The sequence below is a fragment of the Poecilia reticulata genome, chromosome 14, assembly GCF_904066995.2.
Source record: "Poecilia reticulata chromosome 14, P_reticulata-male-v2, whole genome shotgun sequence".
Taxonomy (NCBI): Eukaryota; Metazoa; Chordata; class Actinopteri; order Cyprinodontiformes; family Poeciliidae; genus Poecilia; species Poecilia reticulata.
This window is the reverse complement of record NC_088843.1, coordinates 18,380,711-18,397,397: the sequence shown is the minus strand read 5'-3', so window position 1 is coordinate 18,397,397 and position 16,687 is coordinate 18,380,711. Positions and strand designations below refer to the sequence as shown.

Below are 16,687 nucleotides of genomic sequence, written 5' to 3'. Positions count from 1 at the left end.
ATATATATATATATATATATAAAATATGATGTAAATAATGTAAAACCAATTTGACTTTAGTAACTTTATTGTGCTATAATATGATTCTATGTGGCCGAAAAACACATAATATTGCTCCTAACTGAAACCAGCTAATGGAAAATAAGCCGCCATCATTTGGATTCAGTTTTTGCTTATTCAAATCAACATACTTCACAAAGCAGTATGAACAGATTCTATTAAGCAGAAATGCTGGGTCAGATCTGTGTTTTTTTAAATCAAACCATGTCTGATTTGACATGTTTTGTCAAATCAGACAAACCATGTCAAATTAAGGTGTAATTAACCCTTAATTAAGGGTTAATTACACCTTAATTTAGGTGTAATTAACACAGCTGGTAATGGTTAGACATACCAGGATACAACCCCAAACATTGTCACCTTACTGTAGCAACCCTGTGATGGTGGTCTCATACAGAGTGTAGCCATGTGACTGGCCTTTGGCATTGTTTGCAGGTAGGTTCTTCATGTTTATTGGCTTTAAAGATTTTAAAGGCTCCAAAGGAAAAGTAACTCAATAATATGACTGGGAAGCTAACTTCTACCCAGTTATAGTGATTTACCTATCACTGTAATAAAACTCACACCCTCAGTGAAGGTGAAGTCATCCCATAATGACAGATGCTGGAACATAATGGCAGGTTCGTAGGGCTCCTTGTAATGCAAAGTCGGCATGTCTGGAAGGCTGTCTGTCTCCTCTTGCTGCACAAACGTGAATAAACTAATCAGGCAACAACATCTTTCAGTTACAGCACTTTGCAAAAGTTATCATAGCCCTTGAACATTTTGTCACATAAGAAACACAAAACCCAAAATATTTCATTGGGATTTTATGTGACAGACCAACACAAAGCTGTACATAACAGTGAAGTGAAAGGAAGAAGATGAAGGTTTTTAAAAATATTTTACAAATACAAAAGGTTTTAAAATGTGTTGCTCTGATAAGCTTGAATAAAATCCATTGGAACCAGTTGCCTTTCAAGGTTGCCAAATTCGTTAACAGAGTCCATCTCTGTGTAATTAAATCTCATTATATATGCAGATGCTTTGTGAAGGCCTTTGACATTTGTTAGTGAACGTTAAATAACAAACAGCGTCATGAACAAGACAGATCATGGGGGAAGTTGTGGACATGTCTAAAACTATTTCCTGAACTCTAAGCATCACACAAAACTCCGAGGTTCATGGAGGTAGTTGAGCTCTTGGCAGGATCCTAAATAAAACCATCCTACCAGATCAAAGCATCTTCATGAGTTATAATGATCTGGTAAAAGTGCAAAACTATAAGTTCAATCGAGACAAAACTTGAAAATCAATATTCATGGAAGCTTTCAGTCCATCTTCATGGCACCTGAGGTATTTAGCAAACAAAATGCAGAATCATGTTAGTCTCCAGATTAGGGCTCCAACTAAAGATTTATTTAGTAATCTACTGATTAATCAGATAAAGAAGTGGCACATTCTACAGAATTTTCATTTATGCCTTCTTATTCAATATTAAATACTCTTTAAAATATACAAATAAATACATAATTCAATTCATTAAAAAAAAAATAAATTCATTGCCTAAAATAAAATTCTGTAGCAGGTTAAGCTAAAGTATCCCACTTGAGGAGTTTTGGCTAAAACATTTAGAAACAAATGTTGTTTTATTACTATTTAAAATGCAAAATGTATATTTATCTGAGAATGTTTTTTTCACAAATTACCTTTGTTGAGTCTATATACTCCAGTTAACGATTAATTGATGACTAAATTAGTTGATAATTATTTCAGCAATCGATTAATCACAATTAATCTGATTCATTGTTTCAGCATAAACTCTGTTAGAGACATAGCCTACAAGGTTTATGTTTATCATTTTCACACGCTTATTATTTTCCTTTCATTTCACTTTATGCTGTTGTATTACATAGAATACAACAAAATGTACTGAAATTGTGGTTATTCTCTGACTAAGTGAAAACAAATTCAAGGGGTGTGAATAAATTTGCATGCCACAATACCTGTACTTCGTACTAGAGGCTCAGATGGACCTTTACAGAATATTCCCCAGTGTCAGATAACGGAGCGTCATAAAATGAAACGCATGTAATTGTTCTCTACCGCCATCTGCTGGCTAATGCAACAGAATGACTCTGTGCTCCATATTTTAGACAGCAGAACTTCGTCATTTCAGCCACATCTGTGCATATTTGCATGAACACCACGGCTGTTTTGTTTATGCCAGGACTCACTCAACATAGCTCTGAAGAAGGACCAGAATCTGCTCCGTTCATGAAGCCAAAACTGGATCCTCCATGGAACATGCTCAGATTGACAGACATGCCTTTTCTCAGGTTTTTCCTCAATGTGGACACCATGTCTGGAAGAAAATTATATTTTCACAAACTCTTTAGAACTAAATGTGGTGACATAAGATCTGACAGCGGTATGAAATGTTTTAGGCTTAAATGTAGATTTAATTCAAAAGGTTACTCCAAAAACACCACATATATCACGACCTAGAGGGAAAAAACAAATAGAGCAACTTAAAACAAAAGTGATGAGAAAGGTTGATTATATTCTTCGTAAGCTACTGTGTGATTGAAATATTACGTTTTTTAAAGTACACAATAAACATTTTTAATCTGAATGTTTTTTTTTTACCCTAAGAAGGCATAATAGGGTCCACATGAAGCAAATCACCTCTGCCACAATTATTTACATCTCTGCTGCCCACACTTTGTACAATCCCCTTTTGCCATCAGTTTATTTCATAAACTTGGAGGATACAGAAATATTGATCTTGTTTGGAATGAGGCAGTTCCTTTTGACATGATCCACTATTGCTGATGTGGCACCCAAAGACTATTTGACCATTAAAAAACACATCCCTCCAGCTCCTTTCTTCCCCTTCCCCAACATTTTATTTATTTTAATACTTGTGTTTTGGTTGTTTATTTTTTGTGGCACTCACATATACTTGTAAGTTTATTTCTGGTGCAATACTAATTTATTCCACAAGATGGCAGTAGTGGCGCATAACAGAGACACTGACTTCCAAACAGTACGTAGGAGAAGCTCAGTGGAAGCCTAAGCTGAATAGGTAGCATCGCAGCAAAACCTTTACCGAAGAAGCTATTTTTTGTTTAAAACAGGTAGGATAAGTGCACAAGTAATAGATGTGTACCATTATTAGAAGTGTTTGTACATTTATAACAGTATTTTATTGGCGCCGATTCTCTGTTGTTGACTATCAACGGTCGCTAGCCTAAATCCAAACTACCGTTATTTGTATCCCCATTAGCGATTGCCGTGACAATGGCGACTCTTTGTGCGGTTTAGGGTTAGTTTAAAGATATCGACCGTTAGCTTCTAGGCAGTTTTACGGTCGTTTTCTACGGAAGCGTATTGCTATCACGGAGCAAAATGTTCGAATAATATCTCTGTATAACGGGATAATTGCTGTACAAATGTGATATTTATTGTATACCTCTGACACTTGAGTTGTACAGACGCGATAATATATTGTACTAACATGATACGTTCAGAGTTAGGTAATAAGTAGTTACATTTACTCAATTACATTTACGGTACCTTTTCAGAATTTTTTATTTTATTTTAGGAGTATTTTTTTTTCTACACTGTACTTTTTACTTGAGTAATTTCATTATGAAGCGTCACCTACTCTTACTTGAGTAAAATCTCTGGATTTTCTACCCACTGAATGAAAAACAAGCATGTTTTAACCAAAAATTCACCAGACAAAGACACACCTGCACTTTTTGTTAAAGTTCCATACTTTTTATTTCAAAGGAAACAGATTTGGAAATGTTCTTTTGTCTGATTTAATTTTGTGTTACTTATATGAATTATTCTCATTTCAGTCCTGAAAATACCAAAATTTCAATTTAACTTTATATTTTGACCCGTTCGATAATATTTTTAAAATATTAAGTGAGTGATAATCTGATTAGTTACGCAGTACTTCAGTAGACTTTTTACCAAATACTTTGTTACTGTTGCTTAAGTAAGTTCTTGTACGGCTACTTTTTACTTTAACTTGAGTAAAATATGTTGAAGTAGTGCTACTCTTATTTGAATGCAATTTTTGGGTTCTCTACCTACCTCTGCTTATGGTATATAAACATGATAAGTATATTGCATAAACATGACAATTATATTGTGTAGGCATGAAACGTATACAGTAGGGCTGTAGTGATACAATAATCTCACGATACGATACACAATATTCTGCTCACGATATGATATATATATATATATCGTATCTAATTAATTTAACTGAAAACTGATTAAAAGCAGCAACTATACAATACCTGGCTCTGGTTGGACATGGACACAGACTTAAAGTCGACAGCTGGACAAAATGAATCAATGAAGTGGTGAGAAAACATGTTTCTTTTAATTGAAACAGTACAAACAGTATCTTACATGCATTTGTAAAGTAAATAAAGTGCACCAAGTACCCTGCTCTGAATAGTTTGATACTTTTTTAACCTTGACACTTAACATCTGAAGGAATCACTCTAAGCCTGATGACCTAATCACTCTCCCGGCATAGCAAGCAGTGAGTGAGCAAGGTTGGATGTTACGATACTTGCGGATGAATATCGATTTTTTTTCTAGAAAAGAAAATATCGATATATATTGCAAAATTTATATTATTAGACAGCCCTAGTATACAGAGTACTTCACATCTCAGTGGAGGGTGATATGAAACAGCTTCACTCTTGAGACCTGGTTCCAAAAAGAGCAAGTGTGAGACACTGCGTTCACAAGTATTGTGTAAATGCGGTGCTGGATACCAACAAAAATGTTATGGTTTAACCGAAGAGTTGCTCTGTGTAAACTGGGCCTTAGCCCAAGCTTAGGCCCAGTTTACACGGAGGCTCATTAAACAGTTGGAAATCTGAGTCTGGTAGCTTCATGTCCCAGTTTATTTTATCAGAGGTCCCACAATACAAATGGAATACTCGTTATTAAATACTGCATTTTGTTTGTTTGTTTGTTTGTTTGTTTTAAAGGCAAATTAAACTTGTTTTTTATCATGCAAACTACTTCTCTGTGAAACGCTGGCAAAAACTTTGTTAATGGCTGAATGGAGGAGGGTTGTTGTGATGGAAGGCGGAGCGTCGGAAAGAGCAGGGCCTTCTTAGGAAGACAGAAGCCCAATTGAAATTGCAAAGTCAAATTTCTCTTAAGTCATGTGTGACATATACAGCATTTTTATAAGAATTGAAGACAGCAGAGTTACTAGATTGTGCTTTAAAACAGCAGCATGTGCCTGGGAAATGTGTAATTCGGCCCATTTAAAGTTGTAATTCAAACATCAAAAATACAGAGAAGATAGTACTTGGGGATTACGTACAGTAAAGCAACATGTAACTATGTAACTAATGAACACATGGTAGTCCAGCCTTGTTACTAAGGTGAGCTCCTTGCCTTGTGAGCCACTCCCACGAGGCGGTGCGTGTTTCAGGCAAGCTCTGTGAGTTGATCTGCACACAGATGCTGCTATCAACTCAGTACTACTGCTTCCTGTTTTAGAGCAGGGGAACCAACAGCTCACCCATGGGTGTCCTGAGGACAAGAAATAAACAGAAACGGGTACAAGCATTCATTTGCTTGTGCATAGTTTGCTTCATCCTCTACAAGTATCTGGGGTAAGTGTTGTCTGTTTTTCATGTGTCAGTTGATTCTGATATTAAGCTATTTTTGTCTCTCCGGTACTTGGAGATTTGTGTAATTTTCCCAAAAAAATGTAGCTTAATGTCTCTCTGTTACTGATATGTTTAATGTTATTACACAAAGGATAAGTAGTAAAGAAATTATTTAACAAACCTGTCATGAACTAAATACATTTGTCCACATGAGTGTGTCAAAGTCTGTTTTGACTTCACAAAAATGTGTTTCTGCTCCTTTGTTTTATGCTTTTTTGCCAATTCAAGACATCTGCAAATTCCTACAGAGCACATCATGTGGTCAGTTCAAGAACAATAGCCTGTATGTCCCTTAACCTGATTGTGACTGGAACTATGCACAGACTCTTTCAGAGCGTGCCACAAATGGACTTGAAGATCAGGAAGATGGGCCTGAACACCAACTCCTCCCAGTTCACCCTGGAGGGGAAGCCCTTCTGCATCCTCGGGGGATCCATTCACTATTTCCGCGTGCCCAGGCCATACTGGAGAGACCGGCTGATGAAGATGGTGGCCTGTGGCATCAACACCCTAACTACGTAGGGAGATAACTTGCACTGTGTTTGTTTATGTCACAAACCCATCGCCATCACCTGAATGGTAATTAACGCATCCTGACAGATATGTTCCATGGAGTCTGCACCAGCCGGAGAAGGACGTGTTCAACTTCCACATGCAGTTGGATTTAGAGTAAGGAGAACATTGGTGTGCTTGTCTTAACTGTAGAGCCTGTAGGATTAATAAGAGACCATAGATGTTGCTGATTAAGCTATCTTGCAGAGGTCCAAAACAAGATTCCTGCATCACTTTCCTTAGCTTTCCTAACAATATTACCTGTTTTGAAACCTGGTTAGATATATTCGCCTTCCTCTACCATCATGCAACCTCTAGGACTCAAGCAATAAAGGGAAGGGCAGAGGGAGTCCCACCTGACAACTGCCTAATCTCCACAACAGCAGTAACTTATTAAAGCAATTATCCCCACAAGGAGATATGACACTACTGTTAGCTACTGTTGTTGCCAGGCACTTTTCATGGCCCTTTGTATAATATTTTTAGATCTTTTTAGCATGGTCTTTCTCTTCTTTGCAGAGCATACATATCTCTGGCAGCTGAGCTGGGGTTGTGGGTTATTTTATGTCCTGGTCCCTATATTTCTGCCGACATGGACCTGGGAGGACTGCCAAGGTAACACTTACAATGTTTACATATGACCTCCTAAGACCATGACGAAAGACATCCTCAGTTTTTTGAAAGTTTGCTTCAGTACGCCAGACTTGCTTAGTTGTTTTCTTCTTTTTGAAGCAGTAAAAAAATCTGAAGTTGCATTCACAGTTTCCTATCTTGTCATGCATGTTTATGTTTCAAGGAAACACAGCGGGTAAGTGGGTGGGTCTAAATTTGACGGAACGAAGAGCAGTTTGTGTGATTTGATAAATCCTTAAAATGCATGTGTTGCTTTTGACTTTCCTCTGTTCTGTATAGTGTTTGTGTATTGGGATGAATGGTTTAGAGTAGGGCTGTTGTAAACAAATATTTTAGTAATCGAGTAATCTATCGATTATTCTTACGATTAATCGAGTAATCGAATAAAAAAAATTTATAAAATAAAATATTGGTAAATCTGGCATAACACTAGTGTTGCTATCGGATATCAGTCCAGTTTTTCATATTTGAGCATCCCCAACAATTACGTTTTTGTAGTTTAGAAAATTAACTTGCAACAATAATAGTTCACTTTAACCTGAAGAAAAGTTAAACAAAGATCTCAAATTATATTCAATTTAATAATAAAGTGGCAGGCTCACAAATACGCTTATAAAAATGTCTATGCTTCAGCTTTTAGTTTATGTATTCATCTTCAGTGAGTTTAATAGATGAACTCTCACCTTGACCCATACCTGTCGAGCTTTGACCTGATTGTGACACCAGGTCTCATACGTGAAATGACACCTGGAGTGAGGGGCTTAGAGTGGTGGTGGTGGGGGGAAAGGCGAGCGAACGAACGTAAGACGGGGGTGGAGGGGAGGAAATAGACCAGGGGGTAGACAAACGTAAATCCAAGTGGGAAAGACGAACGAGCAAACCTAATGGGGGCGGGGGGGAGAGACACACGACCGATAGACCAGGAGACGAACATAAGAACAGGGGGGAGAAACTGAATATTTACGGCACCTTCGTTCGTCACACTCAGAAACTCATCTACAAGCCACGTACCGCGGGTGCGCTCCGTCACCCGTTTATTCATACCGGGATGAGATGAAATTTATTGTGCGGTTCGTCCGTAAAGCTACACTTACACTGAAAGCATCAACAACTCAGCCGGCCGCCGTGCTCAGTCTATCCGCTTACCTACTCCTGCAGCGCTCTTCCCGCCGTTCGGTCTGAACCAGCAGGTCCTGGAAGAGAAAGGCTGCCGTACTCCAGGCATAGCGCCAATCTTTTCGGTCCCCAAAAACGATGAAAACCCGGGCATTATCATCAATCAATAAAATCCCCACAGGCTGAACTTGAAAATTGGACGTTATGCCACTAAAACTTAGCTTTGGTAAACAACTCAGAGGCGGAAGTGAGAGCTCCGCGCACCGCAAATAATGTTATGGCTGCAACACGGTATGCTAGCATAAATTAACGAAGCTTCGAGGCAGGTAAATTTTCCTCAAAGAATTTTAATAATCGAGGTACTCGAATTATTCGAGGAATCGTTTCAGCCCTAGTTTAGAGTGAGTCAGGATAGGATATGTCAGCTTTGATGTGATGTCACCGACTCGTTTACATTTTTGAGGATGAAAGTTCATAGAGTGCAAACAATTCTTAGCTAAAAGTAGTCAGAAAATAGGTTAGGCTGTCGTTAACTGGAGCCTCTCTACACATGGCAAGGTGCGTAGTACACACTGGAAGTCTCAGAGTTCAGACGATCGTGTCGCAGAGTTCATTGATATGTCTTTAAGAAGTGTCTGAAGATTAGGAAGGCGATGTTGCAATATTATGTATGTAAAACTGTCTAAATAAAATCCTGAAAAAAAAGGCAGATAAGTAGCAGTTGGAACTTTTTTTATGCAGCTGGCTCCTCAGAGATGAGAATATGAGACTAAGGACCATGCACCCTGGCTTCATTCAAGCTGTCAACACCTATTTTGACAAACTTATACCAAAAGTGGTTCCATTACAGGTCAGTTTTAAATTGGAAATGCGTGTATTGTATGTAGCTCTACTTTGTTTCTATAGCCTAAAATACTTGTTTGTGAATTCCAGTTCAACAAAGGGGGTCCTATTATTGCGGTGCAGATTGAAAATGAATATGGATCCTTTGCAAAGGACCAAAGGTACATGTTATTCATTAAAGAGGTAAGGTTATTAATTTTTATTAAGACTATTTCCCCAAAATACAGGCAAGTGTTTTGCCATCAACAGACCATTCTGACGTGTTTTATCCCTTCCTGTGTTGAAAGGCTTTACAGTCCAGAGGAATCCGTGAGGTCTTTCTCACATCAGATAAGAGCAACTCATTTAAGTCTGGGGGTGTTGATGGAGGTACGTGTCAGTGTGCACACGTATACGGACAGAAAACCAAAGTTTAACGAGTTGTCTGTTGTCTCAAAGCTCTCCGGGCAATAAAGCTATGGAAATTGAATCAGAGAATCGTCCAGGAGCTGAACTCTGTCAAGGTCTTTAATATTTCTTTTCACGTCAGCTCTCTGATTTTTATTGGACGTAATCGGTGTTAGCTGACACTTCAGATTCTTCTTGTACTGGTTTTCAGCCCGTCAAGCCTTCCTTTGTGATGGAATACTGGACTGGCTGGTATGATACATGGGGGGACCTTCACCATGTGCTAGCTCCAGAAGGTAATTCATGCCAGCACCGACCTTTTCATTAAATTGTATCCTCTCTGCTGATGTTATGCTGCTTAGCAGTTTTGTTTTGTACGTGCATTGTCCAGTGTTAGATTTTACATGTCTTAAATCTTTGTTATTCTCTGGAATCTCATTCTTAAAACCCAAAGTCTTCTACATTAAACTACAGCAACACTTGAATCTTGAATTTTAACTAATTTATAGAAATTAGTTTTTATAAAGTATCCACACCAAGGGTGTGAGTACTTTGACACTGTGACAAGATATTCATACAACCAGCACTGTACCTTTTTAGATTTAGAATAATCCTTTAACTTTTCCAACATGTTACTTCTTACTTTAAGTAGTATTAATGTCTTAGATAGGCAAACTCCTGACTTGAATCTGTTAAAGAATTTGCGAGGAAAACAGCGATAAGGTAGATGTGAAGAAGACCTTCAATCTTCCTTATCGGAGCTCAAACTTGGAGCTCATATCAAAAGATAAATCACCGGAACACCGATGAAAATTGAAAACTAAAAACCTACTCAGCAATTGTAAGAAGGATTTGATTACTGTGACGCTTCTCACTGATTGCTGAGATGGGTAGAAACTACTCAGCATGCCTTTTTAATAACAGTTAAAAATCAGATATTTTTAAAAACGTTATATTTTCTTGAATGAATGAGTGATTGGTGAGTATCAGGAACACAAACCTGGTTAATTTAAATCTAAATCTGATAGAGGTATGAATAATTTTGGACTGAATTGGATTTGTTACTATGAGAAAGCAGATGTTAAAACAAGGAGTCATACTACTTTAACACCTGATATTAGGTCATTATTTAAAACCTTTCTTAAAGAGTTTTAAATATGTAAAATTGCTTTGTACCGCAAAGGTAGGCTAATAAAAGGTTGATCTTTATGCTACTAATGCTAGTTCTGATGAGTTTGTGAAAATATAATTTTGTTCCAGACATGGTGTCAACAGTGAGGAATATTCTGAGAAGTGGCATGTCTGTCAATCTGTACATGTTCCACGGAGGATCCAGTTTTGGCTTCATGAGCGGAGCAGATCCTGATCCTTCCTACAAAGCTTTGGTTTCCAGCTACGGTCAGTGAGCTCTGGCATAAACAAAACAGCCGTGTTGTTCATGCAAATGTGCACAGATGTGGTTGAAATGATGAAGCTCTGCTGTCTAAAATATGGAGCAGAGTGTATTAGCCAGCAGATGGCGGTAGAGAACACTGACTGTATTTTTTGATGCGTTTCAGATTATGACGCTCCGTTATCTGAAGCAGGGGGATATACTGCAAAGTACCACCTTCTACGGGATTTATTTTCTCAATTCAAACGTAAGTTAACCTTCAGCATGAAGTACAGGTATTGTGGCATGCAAAATTATTCACACTCCTTGAATTTGTTTATATTTCGTCAGAGAACAACCACAACTTCAGTACATTTTATTGTATTCTATGTAATATAACAGCATAAAGTGTAGAATAATTGTGAAATGAAAGGAAAATAATAAGTGTGTGAAAATGATAAATAGAAACCATCTTTTACTATTCTAGTGGCAAAACTTGTAGGGTATGTCTCTAATAGCTCACAGCATCTAGAGTTGGGCTGAAACAATTATTCAGATTAATTGTGATTAATAGATTATTGAAATAATTATAAACTAATTTAGTAATTGATTAATTGTTATCTGGGGTATACAGACTAAAAAATGCCATTTGCTGAAGAAACAACCATTTCAGAACATTTGCATTTATAAAGATATTTAATTACACACAGAACCTTTACAGGCAGCTGGTTTCACTGGATTTTATTCAGAGTTATCAGAACAACATTGTCACATTTAAAAATGTTGCATTTGTAAAATATTTTTGAAAAGCCTTCATCCTTTTCCTTCCACTTCACTATTATGGACCACTTAGTGTTGGTCTGTCACATAAAATGGACCTTACCAAGCTCCGCCCAGAAACGCCCCTCGAAAGTCTCACGTGACTGCATGTCTCACAAACAAAGCCTCGCGGTGCTTAGTTTCTATGTGTAATTTCATTTCGACTGACTCTATGCAGAGAATTTCTGAGTCGATTAGTGTAGCATTTCTGCCGGATTTTCAAAAAATATCAGCCACGACAATGGACAGGGGAACCAACAAGTTCATGTCATCTTTTTTGGACGACATCAAGGTGTTTGAGCCACGCGATGCCTCCAAGATTGTGCGTTTCACAGCTAAATGCTACCAGTCGATGAGGAACACAGCAGATCCTCAGACCCTCAGCATAAATATAGCTGTGGGCAAGATCACTGACGCCTATTGTTCTTGCAAGCCTGGGTAAGTCGGGCATTCATGGTTTTGAGGGTGATTTCTGTTGGCAAATGTTCGTATGTGCCTAGGCCTGATACACGGTACTCGGAGGCTAACACGATTAGCCTGGCTAACACGATTACAGTTTGGTAAAAAGCCTTTTCAGGTCAAATAAAATCTTTAATGTATGTCAGATACGGTACACATGGCATATTGATCTGTTCAGCTAACGTAAGACTGTAACAGACAGGCTTCAAGGTGTAGAAATTGTTATCGGTACTGCCATTATGCTGTACTTGGCTAAAAGGTTTTCATAATGGATGTGTTTATTATTGACTTTCTTTTTTTCATTCACTAAACACAAAGAAAGCAAAGCAATAATACTTACACCAGCAGACACTCCTTTGTTCCTTATCCTACGACGGTTGAGCTGCAAATGCGGTCGTGCACAAGCTTTAATCCAAGCAAGGCTTTCCGTTTCAGATTTTGGAAAATCTGTGAACTTTAGTTCCACAAATTCGATCAGGATACCTGACATCGCCTGTACAGATACCCCACTGACAGTGGAGAACCATTCTTTTTCGAGTCTTGACGCAAACTTTCTGCCGGTCTGCTAGTCCACAATGTACATTAGCATGTGTTTACTACTGTAGCTTGTGTTTGTGAGACGGTCACGCACGTAGTAGCTGCGCTGTGACGTAAAATGGGCATGGCTCTGGTGACTGTGGCTCTGTGGGTAGAGTAGTCGTCTTGTGATCGGAAGGTTGTAGGTTCGATTCCAGCTTCCTCCTGCCACGTGTCGATGTGTCCCTGGGCAAGGCACTTAACCCTAAATTGCTTACCGAGCTGCATATCGGTGTATAAATGTGTGAGCGTTTGTGAGTGCGAATGGGTGAATGTGACTCTAGTGTAAAGCGCTTTGAGTGGTCAAAAATGATCGGATAAAGCGCTATATAAGTTCAGTCCATTTACCATTAACCAATGAAACGCAGCCCTTGTGGTAAGGTCCATTCCAATGAAATATATCGGGGTTTGTGGTTCTAATTTGACAAAAAATTGAAGGGTTAAGATAACTTTTGCAAGGTGCTGTTACTGAAAGACATTGTTGTCTGATTTGCTTTTCATGTTTGTGCAGCAAAAGGACACAACCTCCCAGACATACCGAAGTTGCGTCACAGTGATACCTACGAAACTGCCATCATGTTCCAGTATCTGTCATTATGGGATGCTTTAAGCTTCGCTGAGAATGTGAGTTTTACATACAGTGATAAGTCTAACGAAGTAGAAGTTAGTTTCCCAGTCAGATTATTGTTTTATAACTCCTCTGCAGCCTTTCACGTCATCCAAGCCAGTAAACATGGAGAACCTACCTGTAAACAATGGCAACGGCCAGTCATATGGCTACACTCTGTATGAGACCAACATCACTAGCGGAGGGATGCTACACTCAGGTGACCATGTTCGGGATCGTGCCATGGTGAGTCCTCGTTACTGTCCACAAAGCTGTGAGCAAAGACTCTGTTGAGGTTGGGTTACTTTTTACTTAGTAGAATTATGGTTCATGCACTGAAAAACGGCTGGGTGAAAAATGGCAGCGCATCTGCATGCATGGTGAGTCGAAGACTTTTGGGCAAAGGTGGTGTGACAAGAACTGCAAAGAAAAAAATCCCCTTCAAGAACAATGCACAAGGACGGAGAGCAGAAGATTGGTGCAAAGCTAATATGAGTCGCCACGAGGACTGCGCGATGCTAATCGTGAGACGTTCTGATGAGATCTATTTGTTCTTATCCAAGGGAGTGAGTTTCCTCACAGTTCTGCCAAAAAACACTGCCATTAATAAAACATCCGCAAGTTTTTTCTCCAGTCAGCGTCACCAACTGATTTGTGTTTTCTAACATTATTTTATCATATGTTAACATAAAGGCTCGTTTTGAAGTATAAGCTGCTACTTACAGGCATTGCTTCGAAGAACGCGACCTGGAATGCGGCGTTCATAACAGACACGTGTGTTCATCTGCTCTACCGCTAGCAAACAACCATACTGATTAAATAACATAAAAGTCAAGCAGTTCCCTAAAAGTCCAACAGATGGCAGCAAACAAAACACCCACAGTTTACAGGACACACTCCCTGCTAAAGAGCCCCCTGGTGGTTGAAGAAAAATCCACATATAAACCGGAAAATACAATATATGAAAAAAAATCTGAATGCTCTGGTATTGTTCAGGGGGCCGGACCAAATGTGGAGGTGGGCCTGATCCGGCCCGTGGGCCATAGTTTGGGGACCACTGGTCTACACAATTCTGCTCAATTCTCATCTCCCTTCAGTGCTCTGTCAGGGATTTCTCCCATTGAGCTCAATTTCTTCTACTGAATTTGAACCGGGCCAATCAGCAAACAAAAGGGGGGAGGTACGAATGATAACATCAATTTTGTGTGCTGTTTTCAAATTGTAGTCAGCCTCTACATGGTTGTAGTTTGGCAAAGGAAGTGAACGAAGCCATTCAGTCCGTGTTGGGCACTCTTCCAAATATTGGGCCATTAAAGTCTGAGCAAGAGGAATGTATGGAGACATTTTGTCTCTGGAAAGATAAAATCCAGTGGCCCTACTACCCACAGGATTGTTTAAAGATCCTGCAGTGGCTTCCTTAGCAATCGAGCAAGCGCATTACATACGTCATGGCCAAACGTTAGCAGTTGGGTAAAATCAGATCCGATCATTTCAAACGTCAAGAGAGTCCACGCCTCCAGCAAGCAATCTTTTCACAATACCTGAGGGTTCAGATCCTCTAGATGAAGCAAAGCATAGAACAAGTGGCTGTTTTTACCAGCCTCGCGCTGGGTAGTTCCTTTGTCGTTTTGGTTTGAGTAAACTTTTTAAGTTTTATACATTGCATGAATGCCACATAAACTGTGGCACAGAACCACTTTTCTTGTAGGGAACCAGAACATGGGTATTTCATAAGTAAATTGAAAAATCCCATTTTGTCCTGCAGGTGTTTGTAGACAGAAAATATATTGGTCTTTTGAAGCGCCAGATCCTTGAGCTGGCTGTTCCTGATGGTAAGGTATGAACAATGAAGGTCCCTTTTTTATTGGCTGCAATGGAACCCAAAGTTGTGTCTGATTGGGTGTAAACATTGAAGTGTTTCATCCCCACAGGAAGAGCGGACTTTGAGCTTCCTGGTTGAAAACTGTGGACGAGCTCACCAAGGAAAAGACCTTGACAAACAACGTAAAGGTGACCAGCAGCAATGCCTGCAGATTCTTTGCTTTACATGCGATGAAATTACTCACATTGTCAGAGGTTAGCTGATGAGTTTCTTTTCATTTTTGCTCTCTCAGGTCTGGTGGGGGACATTTTATTCAATGACATCCCCTTGCGGGGTTTTACAATATACAGCCTGGATATGAAACTCAACTTTATTGAAAGGTTTGTGTGCTTTATTGAACCCAACAACCTGCATTCAACTTCCATCTGGTTTAAAAATGTGTTTGAAGGAATCTTTTTCAGTCTTAATCAGGCACCTTGGAAAAATCTCCCAGAAAGCTCCAGCTTTCCTGGATTTTTCATGGGAAGGTTGTTTGTGTACAGCTATCCGAGTGACACATTTGTGAAGCTGCCAGTAAGTGAAATAAGACTTTAGTTTTTTGTTTGTTTGTGTTTTAACACTGAAAAACTGATTGAAAAACTAAAAGCAGAATAGCAGAGGTTTCTTTAGTGTTTTGTTTGTGTGAATGATGCTGCAAAGCCAACTTATGCTCACTGATTTGTCTGTGTTGTTCTGTTTGCTAATGCAAATGTTTTAGGGCTGGGGAAAAGGTGTTGTGTTCATAAACAGTCTGAATCTCGGTCGCTATTGGTCACTGGGTCCACAGCAGTCCCTCTACCTCCCTGGGCCTTTTCTCCACAGTGGAATGAACCAGGTAAAGCTGCTCACAGACAGTCTTTTATCAATCAGTCAAACAGGTTGTAAAAAGTGATATCATTTATTTTAAAACATGCTCTGAAAAGGTTGATGTTATTATAGTTAGGTGTAATATAGTTACAGCAGCTATTCCTTCTTTTGTGAGTGTAACAGTGTAATGTTTAGGACTGCAACTTATGACTATTTTAGTTATCGATTAATCTTAAGTAATATTCAATATGCCTAAACAGCCCAACAATTCACTATACAGTGGTTATTCAATTCAATTCAAACATGCCTTATTGATCCCAAAGGGAAATTAAATGTTCAAGATTCTTCATAGAGTTGTTGCAGAGGTTGATGACTGTGGGTAGAAAATATCTCCTGCAGCAGTCTGCATTACAGCGAATTTGAAGAAGCCTCTGACTCAAGACACTCTGTTTTTATATTTATGTTATATATGACAGTCACATGAAGAGGATGCTCAGGGTTGTCCATGATTTTCTTGAATTTATGTAAAGTCCCTCTTTACACTGTCATTTCCAGGGGTTCTCCAGCGGTGCCCTACTCTAGTTAGTTATTCTATCAGTCCTTGTGTTAATTTGTTTGTTTTGGACATAAAATCATCAAACATAAATCAGAGCAAATGTTTATATGTGTAATTCTTCCCTTTGTTTAATTCATTAGATTATTGTATTTGAGGAGAAGGGGGGAGACTCCAGTGTCCTGTTTGAGGATTCACCTGATCTGGGCATGGAAGCAGAAATTGGGTGAACATCTTGGTGTGAAATTTATCCACATCTTGATGTATAACATGTTTATTTTCTTATTTTTACAAAATGTTTTTTACTGTAATTGTATTTGAATAAACGGTCATCAATGTT

The 16,687-nt window shown here is 38.8% G+C and overlaps 1 protein-coding gene across 1 annotated transcript; it reads left to right on the top strand.

The window, feature by feature from the left end:
- Positions 1 to 1,629: 1,629 nt before the first annotated feature.
- Positions 1,630 to 16,687, top strand: LOC103476132 (beta-galactosidase-1-like protein 2). The gene is made up of 20 exons (XM_008428257.3): positions 1,630 to 3,179; positions 5,590 to 5,705; positions 6,086 to 6,280; positions 6,363 to 6,431; positions 6,834 to 6,929; positions 8,805 to 8,913; positions 8,997 to 9,089; positions 9,194 to 9,275; positions 9,345 to 9,409; positions 9,505 to 9,589; positions 10,554 to 10,691; positions 10,853 to 10,933; positions 13,031 to 13,143; positions 13,226 to 13,372; positions 14,892 to 14,963; positions 15,058 to 15,136; positions 15,241 to 15,328; positions 15,410 to 15,521; positions 15,706 to 15,822; positions 16,491 to 16,687. Exons 2-20 carry the CDS (start codon positions 5,614 to 5,616, stop codon positions 16,575 to 16,577), a joined length of 1,920 nt encoding a protein of 639 aa, XP_008426479.2. The 5' UTR covers positions 1,630 to 3,179; positions 5,590 to 5,613; the 3' UTR covers positions 16,578 to 16,687.